At 43.6% G+C, this 14713-nt stretch overlaps 1 protein-coding gene across 1 annotated transcript; it reads right to left on the bottom strand.

Annotated features, from left to right (window-relative positions):
• Window positions 1-8559: 8559 nt before the first annotated feature.
• LOC147888356 (heme oxygenase 1, chloroplastic-like) lies at window positions 8560-10383 on the bottom strand. Its single transcript, XM_087392438.1, has 4 exons — window positions 9823-10383; window positions 9257-9480; window positions 9049-9156; window positions 8560-8923 (listed from the first exon to the last, which is right to left on the bottom strand). Exons 1-4 carry the CDS (start codon window positions 10244-10246, stop codon window positions 8831-8833), a joined length of 849 nt encoding a protein of 282 aa, XP_087248564.1. The 5' UTR covers window positions 10247-10383; the 3' UTR covers window positions 8560-8830.
• Window positions 10384-14713: the final 4330 nt, after the last annotated feature.

Below are 14713 nucleotides of genomic sequence, written 5' to 3'. Positions count from 1 at the left end.
TCTTGCGCTGCTCTTCTCTGCATTGATACTCCTTCGTTGAAAGGTCGGCAAATCTAGATGGCTAGTTGGTGCCCTTTAGGGCAGCCTAATTGTCTTTGTTGTGGCTACATAGAGTATAGCCCCCGCTTCTCCATAAGTCATTTGTGTCCCCGAGAAAGGGCAGTGTCGAAGCAATCTGCCTCCCTCTTGTACTTATATTGAGCTCAGTTTTGCTCAGCTTTTGTGCAAGTCCTTGTCTATACTTGTGCATGTGTATGTACTATGTATACATTGTGTGACGTGTCGTGGTTTTAGCTTATGCTTTGTTTCGATCTTGTGATGTATCACATGGTATGAAAGCCATGTCTGATCTTTGTGAAGGTAAGGGGCTGAAAAAGAGTTGCCCCAAGCACGAGGAAGAAGACACGTTGCAAGCAAACACAAGATTGTCTCTCTACCCCAGTCATGGGGCAACTTCCCTAGCTTTGTATGAGGTATTTTGCATGGTGCTTCAGCCACAAGAAACTGAATTCTGTTCTCTTGCTGTTTTTTCAAGATCTACAGTGGAAGGGTAGCATTTTGCAAGCTTAAGAATTGCCACCGACGTTGGGAGTTTCTATTAGAGTTCATCTCCTGTCTCCTTGGCAGTCTGTTGGCCCCTATCCTAAAGACTCTCTATATTAGAGAGGTTATCAAATACATTTTTCTCGTGCGGGGGAGTCCTCTCATGGGGAGGGGAAGGCTGAGGGGAAGGGAGGTTCTCAAATATATTTTGCTCGATCAAGGGAGTGCTCTCATGGGGAGGGGAAGGCTGAGGGAAAGTTTGAGGGGAAGACTGAGGGGAAGGTTGAGGGGAAGGCTGAGGGAAAAGCTGCAGGGAAGGCTAAGGGGAAGGCTGAGGGGGAGGCTCATGCTCTTGGGGCTTGGGAGTGGGCTCACGAGACTGGGGAGTGAGCTCATGAGAGTTGGAGGAGAAGGCTCACGAGATTGGGGAGTTTCATCACGAGACTTGGGGGAGGGCTCACAAGAGTCGGGGGAGGGGCCAAGGCTCACGAGAGATTGGTGAGGCACCACCGGACTCGGATAAGTTCATGTGCACAGATGCAATGGAGGTGGTGGAGCTAGAGGAGGAAGGGTGGAGGTGATGTCCTGTGGGTCTAGCAGTGTTCTTCACTCGTGCCATTGAATAATGAGAAATAGGGTTTTTTTTAACGTTTTATATAGGCCCATCATGTTTTGACACCCCTTTTAATTACGTTTAGAGTTTCATCGTGCCCCCCTCCCTCGCCCTAACTCCTCCAACCCCCCCACCCTCGTCACTCGCCCCCCCTCGTTGCCCTCCCCCTACTTGCCCCGCCCACACCCATTGCCATCTCGCATCCCCCCCTCCCCCCACCCTTGTTACCACTCCACCCCTCCCCTTGCCCCACCCCACGCCCCTCCTTGATCTTCCCCCTCCTTCACCATGTCCCCTTCTTCCCCAACATCGTTACCTCACACAAACCTTGGACTCCAAGAGTGAGCACAAAATTTGTGGTCAAAATAAGCAAGATATTAAAGAGTGAGTACACAAATTGTGGTCAAAATAAGCAATATATTTATTTCATATTTGTATACAATCACACCATAGCTTCTGTTGCTGGTTGGACCCATCTGCTCCCTTCTCTCACTCTAGCTTGCAACCAACATCATGCAACTCCTCGACTCCCCATGGATGCTTTCCAAAGCACTATGCCTTCTATTCTTTGATACAATTTTGCCTTTTCAGACTTCAATGTCCTTCCTAGTAAACATCTAAAAAACCAGTCGAACATCTCATGCAATCCATTGCTGCGAGTACACCATCACCATGCCTTGAGTTCTTGAAGTAGGCTGCCTTGGCTCTATAGTGCGACTTCTCCATGCCTTGTGTATTCCAAATGGAGAAGGGCCCCAATTTTGTACAAACCATGGTCCGTGTGCATAGAGAATATGCTGCAAATATGATGAGAATCATTTCAGCAACAAAAAACCTATTAATAAAGCAAGTGCTAAATATTATGATGGTGCCAAGATTACCATGTAATGCATAATGTGCCACTCCCCCCATGCTTTCACCATTAATTGCATACACTCTTTCACAGCCATCCTGAACCTTTCATAATACATCTCATCGATTTGAACCTAGCGAAGCAATTTTATCAATGCATCTACCTTTGTCCATACTTTAGCTCTCAAAGTTACTACTTGAGGATGAGAAGCCTTATTGGTTGTGCATTCACACAATGCTTTCCAGTATTCCCAACCCAAACTGCTTTGAGACAATGTATGTTTGTCTTTATCAAGATTGTGGTTCGATAGGAATCCCCTTGCCTTCCCTCCACCCATGGACACTTTTTTAGGAAGATTCTGTGTTGCCTTAGACATTTTCTTATCCTCCTTAAGTTTGGCATTTCCTCCATGGAATCCCATCTCTGACAGCAACTTCTCAGCTTCTGCAATGCACCGTGCAGATACTTCTTGCGGAATTTAATTCCAAGCATAAACAAGTTGCAAATACAACTTAGTACGTGCAATTGTGCGTGTAAAGTACATATGTGTACTCTCTCAAGTGGGATGGGCAAGATGGGATCCCACTTTGGATCCTTCTTGTCGCGATTGGGAGATTGCATTTGGCTGCAAGATAGAATGCCATTCTCCCATTATACGCCAGCCTTTTGCTTACATTGTGAACACATGCAATAAAGGCATGTGTTCATTGCATTTGCCCCTATATCACAACCATGCAAGCACTTGAGGGTTTTGAAATCACCAACAAGATGTCGTTCAACTCGAAATGTTCCATGGCCATCAACTATCAATGTTTTCCCTTCCTCTTGTCTTCAAATCATCGATGGAATTCCTGTTCTATCTAGAACCCACTTCAATGTCTCATGGCACTCTTTCAGAGTCTCAAATACTGCAAGCCACCATATATCTTTCTCTGATTACATTGAGAAATCTTGCTCTACTTCTTCGTTCCCTTGAAACTTTATTCATAATGTAGATGCTCACTCTCTCTAACTTGTGTTCTTTCACCAATTGAGCTTCATCCATTTTGATGACAAATATGAGCTTTCCATTGCAATCTGTACAACAAAAGAGAAAAATTGTTAGGATAAACATGATATAGGAAATGAACTATGTAAAGTGCAATGTTATAATGGATTTCCTCTTACCATCTTCTCTCATGCCATAGAATTTAACCATTGCTAGTTGCAGTTTCTCAACATCTAAGTAGACATTGTTGAAAGCATTCATCTCAAAGGTTTGCAAGCTAGATTTCTTTTTACTCTTCCAAGTCATTGTGCCCCTTATGCAGTGGTACCCTCCAAGCATTTCTCTTGCACGTTGGTTTGTTTCTCATCGTGCACGTCTCACAGACCAAGGTGTGGGTAGGGGCACTGTAGACTTCTTATACTTTTTCAATATAGCAGACTTGAAATTTTTAAAAACAGATGTGTAAGCTTCACGACTTACACTGGCAGTATCACAAGCTGCAAGCATCTCCTTTGCATCCACAATATCCTTAAAGTCCATCACCTCTTTAGTAACTTGCACATGTAGGTGCTTGTGTCTTGGGTCCCTTAGTATCCCAATGGCATCGCTTGACTTCAATAAGCTAGCTAGAGCATATGAACAGTCAATATCATCCCCATCCATTCTTCCCATCACATCTTCCATGAAGTTCCTAAAGAAGAACACAAGAAAAACTTAGTCACAAACAGTGTAGCACAAAAGAGTGTAATTTCATCGGAACATTTGATAATAAACCTTGTAGCCTGGACTCTCCTCTTTCTAGCACCACTAGTGGGTGTCAATGCATCCATGTTATGTAAGTGCCTTCTTTTCCTATCCTTCAATCCCAAAGGTGTTTCTTTCATCTTTTGCACTCGTTCTTCTACCTTCTCTTGTTCCTTCTCTACGGCTCATCGAACTTGATTGTATATAGATCTTTCCAAGCCTTTTTTGGACTCAGCTAGCTTACAGAGTGACTTATAATTTATGTCGCTCCAAGTCCAATGCTTTGGCTTTATCATGAAAATCCTGGTTCTTCCTTTGAAGATCTTGCATAGAGTTATGCATTGCAACAATGGTGCTATTTCCTAAATGTGCTAGCATCTCTGCTTGGGCTTTGTGCATCTCACTTGCTTGCATAGCCATTAACTGAGCATTGTTTAACCGATTGCAATAACCAAGCAACCCCGCATGTCCATTTCCAAAAAACCGAACTAGCTCATGCATTGTATGGAAAGGAGGTCTCTTTTGGTTGGCAGGATCTAAAGGATACAAGGAACCTTCTATCCAAAGGTCGAGATGTTTATTTCCTTGCGAATGCAGACTGTTGATTTTAGAAGCTCCCCTCAATCCCAGACTACATGTGCCTGCATATTCAGCCTCCAACTCTAAGTGAACCTGGTACTTGTTGGAGACGTCCTCGAATGGTGCCATGAGTAAAGGAGTGTAGAGAAGGAGAAGGTGTGGAGAAGCAGGCTTGAAGGAGTAGCACGCAGGAAGAGGGAGGGCGAGGAGGACAAGGGATGGGGGAGGGAGGACCAGTAGTTGAAGAGAAGGGAAGGGGGGTGGACCAGCAGGTGTGGAGGGTGAGGAGGAGTAGGCGTGGAGGAGGAGGGAGGGAGGAGGGAGGAGCAAGAGGGAGGGGGGAGGAGGAGCAGGCGTGGAGGAGGAGGGAGGGGGAGGGGGAGGGGAGGAGGAGTAGGCATGGAGGAGGGAGGGAGGCAGGCATGGAGGAGGGAGGAGCAGGCTTGGAGGAGGGAGGGAAGGAGGGGGAGGAGGAGGAAGGGGGAGGAGGGAGTGAGGAGGGGGAGGGGGGGGGGGGGGGGAGGAGGGAGGGGGGGGGGGCGAGGGGGAGGGAGGAGAGAGGAGGGAGGGAATTCAAAATTTGAATTTTGAATTTTAAATGTGCTGGTTCCCACCTAGGAGTAAGAGTTGTGTAAGAGGTGTAAGAGGTGGGGTCACTTTTGGGCTTAACCCACCTAGGTGAGGGGGGGTTAGGATCTTTGGGACCTCCCTTGGCCCTTTCATTAGGACTAATCCATTCTTTATGAGGCCCTTTTGAGACCCCATTTCTCCCCTAATGCAAACAAGGCTTGAATAGCATGACAACTGACTGCACCAGGGTAGACTTTTCACTTGATGGCACAATGCTACCTCCCTAAAAAGTTCTAAGATAGTCAACAACAAGAGAGGCCTTCTATACGCATTCCATAATGGGACCAACACATAGTAACAAGTCATCCCCAACAATTCTTCAACATCAAATAGACTATGGTCTCACACCCTTCTCTAGCTTCAAAGATTGAACACTAGATTATTTAGGACAACATGCATCTCTATTGCCTAACCCCACAACCTATGCAGAATAGGAACAACTCCATCTCACCCTCAATGATGTAGAACACGCAAGAAAACCACACTCAAAAGATAGAGCATATGCAGCATACAAGAGAGAGAATGAGAAAGAGAGCTCATATGTATCCCCCCACTAAACTGTGGGCAAAACCAAGCTCAAGGTGAGCACAAGATATCCATCCAAGGGGCTAGGAAAAACTAAGACTCTCTTGTAGACTACTCCTACTCTGCACTGCCTCTGTAGGCTTCAGTGGTGGCTAATGGAGAATGAGGGGGGGAAGGGCCTCTTTTATAAGGGGCTTGGAAGGCCCTGTTATTTCAAAATAGCGTCCATCTTTGCCTTCATGGCAACCTACCACTCTAGTATATCTTTCACCTCCTCAAAGGTCCACGACTCGTCGAGCCGAGCCCCCATGACAACACCATGACGAACATATTAACCGTCAAACTCCAACAGCAGATTCTTGCAAACAAAGATTTGGAACATACAGCACACCAAATATTACCTTTTATTCTCCCGCTATGGTGATGAACGGAATACTACCTACACCCTTTACCAGGCATATCTGGCTATCTCCCATGGTCACCTTCGAGTCAGGATGGGTCCCCTCCATGGTCTTGAATCACTCTTTCTTGTTGGACATGTGTTTTGAGACGCCGCTATCCACATACCAACCCTCCTTGTTATCACTCACTACATAAGTGAAGCTGGGTTCTATGCACAAGAAGAGCTCTCCTATAGTGGCGTTGGCCGAGTCTGTCTTAGGCTCTTCCTTTTTCTTCTAACCCGCCTTCTTCAACAATCCTTTGCATAATGATCGAGCTTTTCATAATAGAAACATTTTATTTTCTTTTTCTTCTCAAGTCATGCAACTTCTCTCTAGCCTCCTGTAGTAGCAAGGGCCCAAGCTCTTCGAATAAAGGGCTTGGTCCTTTCTCCTACTGTCACGGTGGTGACGAATCCCTTGAAGCTGCGTGGTAGCATCCCAAATGTCAACAGTGCCAACTGACTAGAGTCCACCTTTTAACCAACCGATGCTAGTTGACTCCTTACAGTGTAAGCTTAAATATCACGGATTGGGTTCATATGGTGATTTATGAAACTCATCCCAACCCTTGGGATAGAGCATGCCTTGTTGATATTTTTTTATCAACAAGGAATCCCAACCCTTGGGATAAAGAATTTCCCAATACTTTCGGGTTTCCACCACCACGGGGTAGGGGTCATTGCACTAGGCAATGCCCATGGCGGTTCAAATGTTTTAGACAAACTACATGTACCGACTCTCCCTCAAGTTGAAAAGCTGGTGCTTTAGAGTCAATATACGAGAAGTGCTGTCTGTCTCATATAATTCCTTCAAAGTGGCCCACACCTTCACTAACGTATCTACCATCCAAATATGAGGAATCACATTCTACCAATGACCTTATAATTAAAGCCAAGGTTTGGGCATCTATATCCTCCCATGCTTCGAGGTCATCTCTGTCCACCGCAATTGTTGTCTAGAAAATCCTCTGGCTTTGCATCTGTTCCCATTGTGAGTTTCCACATCTTCCTAACCACAAGGTGACTTTGGATCCTAACCTTCCAAAAGGGGTAATTAGTCCCATCCAGAATTTGGGGATAGTCTGAGAGAGAACATGACTAGACGAGAAGGAAGAGCAGTGGCAAAATAGGTTTTTGATTTCGACATGTCTGCTGCAAATTTCATACAGCAAAGAACCTCCAAATAGAGCATGCAGTGGATGAAATAGAACTTTTTAACCTAATTCGAATCAAATTCACTTTGAGAAGAACTTCCTTCAATGTGAGAGCATCTAGAGCTGGAAATAATGAGAGAGAACTCAGATGTATTCCTCCACTACTATGGGCAAAACCAAGCTCAAGGTAGACACAAGATATCCAGCAAGGGGCTGGGCAAAACTGAGACTCTTGTAAACTAGTGCTCCGCGCTGATGGAGAATGAGGGGGGGAAGGGGCCCTTTAATAGGGGGCTAGGAAGCCGCTGAAGTGGCTGACTTTCTGGTCGGTTCACAGACAGTCAGGCCGACCCACCAGTAAGCCTTTTTCTAGCCTCAAACGGTGCCCAACCCCGCCCCCAGGGCACCTATAGAAGAGGCTGCCAGGGAGTTTAGTGAGCTTGCTGTTCTGCCCTTTTCTGGCCGGCCTTGCAGCCCTTATGCTGCTGTCCTGCAGCCCAAAGTAGTCCCCTATTATCCCATATGCCCCCCCCGTGTCCTCATATGGGGGCTCACAGGTGGGGGGCAGTGACTTCCAACAATCTCCAACAAACCCAAATTCACCACCAATTTGAAACTTCAAAGAAAGGACCATCACAAGCATCCTCCACCAACAGCATGATTGAATCTACCTATCGAGTCTACCAAGGCTAGGACACACTCCCTCGGTCAAGACCCATGTCATTTTAAGGACCTGATGCAAAGAGGAGCCTCCAATTCATGAAGGCTACTCCTAATGGCAATCACACTATCAAAACCGGCTCGTCCAACAACCATTATTGAGGATTTTCCGCATTGTTCCAGTAGTAATGAGAACTTCGAAAAGAAAGTTAAACTCTCTACGCAGTTGGTGGCAATTGCAATCAAATGGTGCGGCTACAAAAACAAAGTTCTCTCTCTACAGAGGTAGTGCCAGGTGGCAGTTACAATCAAATGGTGGCAGTCTTTTATGCATTGCATCCCAGTTATGACCATGCTTCCACAACACTGCAACCCAGTTACTCAAACGTGCATGTATGGCCCTAGTCTACAGACAGGTTGCAAAAAATTTTGTCAGTTGCGATTTGCTAGCCCAGCAAAAGGGTCGAACATGGCAAATACTGATTGGATTTGCAATTTGCATGTAAAAGACATCAAAATGTAATCCAGCTTCTTTTGGACAGTGGCTGCCACAAGCACATAAATGCCAATAAGCTCTAACATTGGATCACAGGTGTTTCGAATTTTCTCAAAGAGTGTCATGCTGCCATGTAACGCTGATGCATTTAAAAGCCAAGGGAAAACTCCTGAATTAAAATTTTCAATTGCATTTGTCTAATGTGACCTGTATGGACATAATCAAGCCTATTATGTGGTTCAAAACCCAACATTCTAGAAGTCGACAATAGAAATAGCAGAAAGCTTGCGCAATTCCACATTAAGATATTCAGTGCCTGTATTTTACTCTCTTATCCACAATAATTTGCAAAGGTGTCACCCTCACATTACATTGAGGTGCATCTCACCTTTGACAAAGGCACTGCTGAGCGGAGGAAAAAAACTATCCAGAAGAATTCTGTCCAATTTGAAATCCAACAGAGTGGGGCGCTTCAAATATCATGACTAGGCATGATCTGAACCACCGAAATATACAAATGGGCCCAAAAAAGGTGAAAAACTAAAAACCTTCCCAGAATTACAATTTACATAGCCATCGAATCATGTGTAGATGCATGTTCCATCATGACACAATCAACCGTAATAGTTTCCCAGATCTCTTGAAGGAATTTTCAGTCTCTAGCAGGCAATGGTTCTTTTCCTCCCGTGTCCATCCCTGAAGTACAATACAGAAACGTTGCAGTCAGTTGGTAATTTTAGTGTCAACACCACGACATCACGTCTCCATTCAAATCGCCAGCACGCCTTTAAAGATCGGATACTAGTAGACCAGTGACTTACTTCAGCTACTTTGTTCAATTTTTCCTTAACAGCTGCCAGCAAGACTTTGAGATCACCATCCCACTTGTAAAACTCCAGCTCCCTTCCACTTAAGATCTTTTCAGCAACCTGGCAGAAGTGCGAAAAGGGCAAAAACAAGCTTTAACACGAATGGCATCGAATGAAGCAAAGTGTGCACACGCGCAGACCAACACCAGATGGTATTCACCTGCTTTCCTATCATTCGCCCCCCTGCTGAATGTGCAAAATACACATTGTAAAAGTGACAAATGAGGGCAGGAGGATCCTTCTCGGCGAGTTCATTCAGGTAGGTCGCGTATGATAGACCAGGTTCACCAGGTTCTGGAATTTCATGTCCTTGACTTTTGAACCACTCCAGATCTTTTGCTAGAGCACCAGCCCGCTCCAGCCCTGTATTTCTGAATTCTGCGTCTGCAACACGAGCAGCAGCTCAAAAAACGATTCCAATCATATGGAGAAATGATTGACAAGTAAAGCCTACCTATTGCCCCTTGCACATACCGTAAGAAGATGGCAAAACAAGGTCGTAGATTTTAGGGGCAAGGCGTAACAGGCCAGGGATGAAGCACCGGTTGATTATGAATCATTGAATACTGCACATTGAGGTTCGTACCACAAAAGGGTTCCCGAATATACAGACATTCACGGTGTCGAGTATCTCGAGTTTATAGTAGTAAGATGTATAGACAGCAGCGTTGAAGAACCCATGAACTATCAACAAGAAGTAAGGCAGCAAACAGAGAAGAACCTTACAGCTAGGATGTGCAGCCTTGTCCACTATGCTCTCCATCGTGTCATACACGACCTTGCTGTCTACTAGGAACTTGAGGTATCCCTGAACAGACGGTTGCCACTGCACGAGCGGTTTGTCGTCCGCCTCCTTCTCTTTTTCTCCTTCGCTGGACTGGTCCTTACGGTGCAACTTCATGGCAACGAATCGCATCTCCTCGACGAATCCTTTCTGTTCGCCGGGGTAGAAGACCTTGCGGGGGCTGGTGGTGGCAGCGGCCCTGACGGAGAAGGGCGGCGAAGAGTGAGAGGAATACAATAAGGGGAGGCGGAGGTGGGATGGGAAGGAAGCGATTCGAGGGCGGCAAGGAGGGGAAGAGGAGAGGGGATGAAGGTGAAGGTCATGAAGGGAGGAAGACGAGGAAACAGAAGCAGAGGCCGACGCCATAGCTTGCAAACCTTCAACAAGAAGAAGAAGAACAACACAACAAAGAAGAAGAAGAAGAACAACAACAACAATGAACAATGAAGAAAAAAGCCCCCAAGAAGAATGAGTTTTTGTTCTTATACACTATACAAGACAAGAAGAGATGTCCCTTTGTATTTGGCCTTGTTTTATCACATCTCCTCTTGCACGTTAGGCATTCCTTTGCCTCAACAAAATAAGACATCCTTACTTGCTCCAGACAAAAGAGTCAGACCCCCGCACATTTTTCTTTCTTTTATTAGCAATAACGCCCCCCTATCGGGCCCTTCCCTTGTGTAAAGTGCGAAGCGCGCCCATCTTTCATGATCAAAACTTGCCTTTTCCGCCTCTCTCTATTCGACTCGGTGGTTGCTTGGTTTGTTCCACCCACATAGTCTTCAAAGGCAGTGCTCGCTTGCACCAATCCGTCTTGTTTTTTTCCCACCCCTCCCTCAACACACACACATGGCCAAATACAAGGGACACACTGCCCGTGGCCTCAAATAGTATCCTCAAATAGTAGTCTACTTCTAAAAGGTCATGGAGATGGGATAACATCTCTTCTATAATTGAGTGAAGCAGGCAAAGATTAGGAGTGCTGAATAATTGAAGGATTAGTGATCTCATTATCAAAAACAAGAGTGAACAAGTGGATAGCCTCCTAATATTGTGTGAAAGCAAGCGCTTTGGGATGCAAAAGAGAAAGCAAATGATTTTTTAAAGGAAGTTGGGCCATTTTTATAGGATGATCTCCATAAGTGGCAATTTGAAACATACAATTCAATCAACAAGTGGAAATTCACAAGAGAGTTCCAATCCTCTAAGGAGGTAGTGCCAACAAGAGAGTTCCTAGCAATCCATACTTGCCACCATAAAACTTAGGCCCAAATTTTAGTCCAAGCATTTCTTAGCTTTCCATGAGCATGCCCAAAGAGGCAAAAGTCCCAATTTCCATTGCAAGCATGAATACTTTTCCACATATGTCAAGCAGTGAAACAACCCATAAACAAATGAAACATGTCCTCTGTGCAATGAGGGCATCTCTTGTGTAAACTATCTGACTTGACATCCTGAGAGCACCGGAATTTGTTGATAAAGCTCAATGAAAGGTAAGCCGGAGAAGTATTCAAATCTGTACATCTAAGTGCAGGGATTGTCACAGTATGTACCTTTGCCATTGAGAGTGTCATCAAATCTTGTTACACTTTGCAAAGCAAGGGAGATGAAGCAAACTCAAATTCATCTCCTAACCGAATTCCTTGAGACATTTAAAAATGCATCGATCTTTCTATTGCACGGGTCCATCCTCTTGGACTGGTCACAAGTGCATATTCACCTCTAATAGATCTCCAATCCTTCCACTTGGTGTCTTCACTATTTCAAAGGTCTCCCCAAAGGCACACTCCTTTTAAATTGAGTGTAAAAGCAAGGGGGAGGAGGTTGTCACTCACCAGATGATCTCTGTAAAAAGTAGAGAAACAAATGACTCTCTACACATGAAGTCAATACTCATGAAAAGAGACCTTCCTCTCTAAATGGTGTGAGACTTCCACAAGTCACCGCCTTTCCTGGACAAAGGCTCAAGGATGAAAGGTGCACCACTTGTCAAGATTCCTTATAACTAGAGTAGAAGGCAAGTTTGTAAGGTCCTTGAGTGAGTGTATTATCCATTAACTGGTGATTCTTGCTTATTTGTTGCCCCCTATGTGTAAAATTTATACTAGTGAAGGCACGAGCCCTACAATGTGATCACGAGTAAAATATTTATATTGTGTTCTCTTGTCGTGCTACCATTGCACATATCGATGATTTATAAAAGTATGATAACAATACATTGTCATGTCGGATTCGATGGATTGAAAGATTTTCACTACCTTATATGAATCAGATAAGCACCAATCTGAGGAAAGATGTGCAATACTCCATATGTGGATTTTTAAATTGTTCCAAAGTTGTGTGAATAATCACAACCCAAAAATAGAAAAGACTTTGGACCTTCTCTTAACATGTTCCAAATGTCCAGTGAATGAGCCAAACATGCAAATGGTCCACCAATCAGTCGACATGGGAACTTTTTGATGTCCCAAAATTGTGTGAGTGATTGCCACCCCAAAATAGGCAATAGATTGTAGCTTCTCTTAAAAATTTCCAAATATCCAATCGATAAGCCAAACATGCATATGGCCCAAGGGCCTCCTTAACATGTAGAGCCTTCCTTTGACTTTATAGATGAGCCCCCCACCCTTAATCCCCCCCCTAATTTTGTGTTCTTTCCAAAGATAACTAGGGTGGATAAAAGCATCCAAAGATAATTAGGGTGGATAAAACCATCCAAACTTATCTACCATATCCAAGTATTTTCTTCTTTCTACTCTTTACACAAGCAAGGAGGTGGTAATTATTGCTTGTAGGGAGTACCTCCTCCTCTTGGCACTTTGATCTCCTTTTTTTTCTTGTAAGGAGTGGGTGTAAAAGAAGAGCACCAAGAGCATCAATTAAAAGAAGGGCACCGATGGGCTATAAAACTTTGTGCTTTATCCCCCATCCTTTCTCCCAAAACATGTATTATTGTGGACTTTTTTCCCCTCTTTGTCAGATCCTAACCCTTTTTCTTTTTCATTTTTGTCAGATCCTAACCCTTCCCAGATGGAAATTTCACTTTAAGATTGCATTAATAAGGCAAATTTTAGGCTATCAATGGAAACACATTTATACCTGATGAAGGCTATCAAAGGAAACACATTTGTACCTGACGAAAGCTTCAAGAAAATAAACAACTATGCACAATTCATATCTCTAATTAGGATCACAAAAGGTACAAGTTATTGATACTAGCATGACCATGCCCAAGAACTAATATGTTACATGTAAAACTCCCATACATCTTGTAGTGCTTCAAATCTTCACAACGCCTTGCTTTAAAGAGTCATATAAGTTTTATGCATAAAAGTCAAAAGCGTAAAAAGCATTATTAAATTCTCCTAAACTTGAGCATAAAAAAGAATGCTCACAAAAGACATAAATTCACATAGAGAAGGAACTTGAAAGCCTCTTTCTTATTACAAGGTTGTATTCTTCTATATGAATCCATTTTGGATGCCCTTGCTTGGAAATTGTTGTTAAAACACCCTAAGGATGTTCATGTTTTGATTTTGTATCAAAAGAATAAAATTGCAACTACTCTATGGGTTTTACATTATTTAAATGAAAATGAAGTAATGTGGATGGCTATGACTCTTTTAAAGCATCCCCACTCTAGAAAGGTCATATAAAGATTTCCAATCATAATTGCTTTTAGATTACAGCATTCTATACTTTTTGTATGGCCGCCTATTTGGCTCCCATGTCTCTTTATCAAATCACCTATTTTCTCCACGTCCTTGTGTTGTAGCTCTCTTGAGACTATGCTAAAAAACCTAATTAATATACTCATGTGTATGTCCAACATAATCCTATTTTAATCTCATTGAGGATCCAATGAGCAACTAGCATCCAAAAAAATGACAACATGAATATATTTTTATTCTCTTGCCAGCAATTGGTTTACCAATATTCTCAAAGTTGGTGGATGTTATAATGGATATTATAACTTGATTACAATCTTGGATGCAAGGAATAAATCTATCTGTCTACAGAAATCTTGAACCCGTGCTCTAACACTCGACATAAATGTTTCTTTAAAAAGTGTTTCTTTGTAGTTTAGGAGGAGTGGCATAAAAGCAAAGCAATGGTGTTGTATTTGATCCATAGCATCCACAATAAGATACACGTACTTATCTAGATGCAAGATAGCTTACTCCCTCCAAAATGCATATTTTCACTCGCATTGCTCTAATCCCTTTAAGCCCCTCTCCTTTGCCACACATTTTCCCTACATGACTTAATATCAAGTAAGTCTCTCTAAGCCATCCTATGATTTGCATGGGTTGCGGGCAAAGAAGCAGCAATAGGCTGCATGATGACAGGTGGTCAAAAGCTAGAGACTGCGCTACGGCAGTGTTCAAAATGATAGATTGTGTCTAATTATTATAGCAAGAACCAGCGCGGTGGTCTCTCCAAGCCAACCTTCAATTTTAATGATCTACATGGATGCATGCCCAGTGACAGGTGGCAAAGCTATAGCAAAAGGTTGCGCGATGATAAGTGATGAGGCAGTGCAGGCTAGAGATTGCATTGCGCAAAGCAGTGCGAAGATTCCATGTGTTGAGATATGCGATTTTTTGAACAAATAGATAGTGTCTCATTATTACGCCAGTGCTCCTTCATGACATTGGGAAAATTTCCAGCAACGAGAGTGCGGGTCCGTGCAAATTTTAAATATTCACCAAGAAGTGCATCGTGTCTATTCTCTATGACTACTTAGGTGGACCTACTTTGATCCAATTCCTCTTCATCATTTGCTTTTTTGGGATCCTTGTATTTTCTTCTTCTCTCCCTCAACATTGTTTG

The sequence above is a fragment of the Dipteris shenzhenensis genome, chromosome 21 (assembly GCF_047967505.1).
Source record: "Dipteris shenzhenensis isolate YYH24624 ecotype China chromosome 21, Dip_SZ_1.0, whole genome shotgun sequence".
Taxonomy (NCBI): Eukaryota; Viridiplantae; Streptophyta; class Polypodiopsida; order Gleicheniales; family Dipteridaceae; genus Dipteris; species Dipteris shenzhenensis.
This window is presented reverse-complemented; position numbering and strand designations above follow the sequence as displayed.

Coding starts and splice junctions, on each gene's coding strand:
- LOC147888356 (XM_087392438.1), bottom strand. CDS start 10,246: ATGGCGTCGGCCTCTGCTTCTGTTTCCTCGTCTTCCTCCCTTCATGAC. Junction 9,481..9,822: donor CAAGGCTGCACATCCTAGCT/GTAAGGTTCTTC, acceptor CTCGTGTTGCAG/ACGCAGAATTCAGAAATACA. Junction 9,157..9,256: donor GGCGAATGATAGGAAAGCAG/GTGAATACCATC, acceptor CACTTCTGCCAG/GTTGCTGAAAAGATCTTAAG.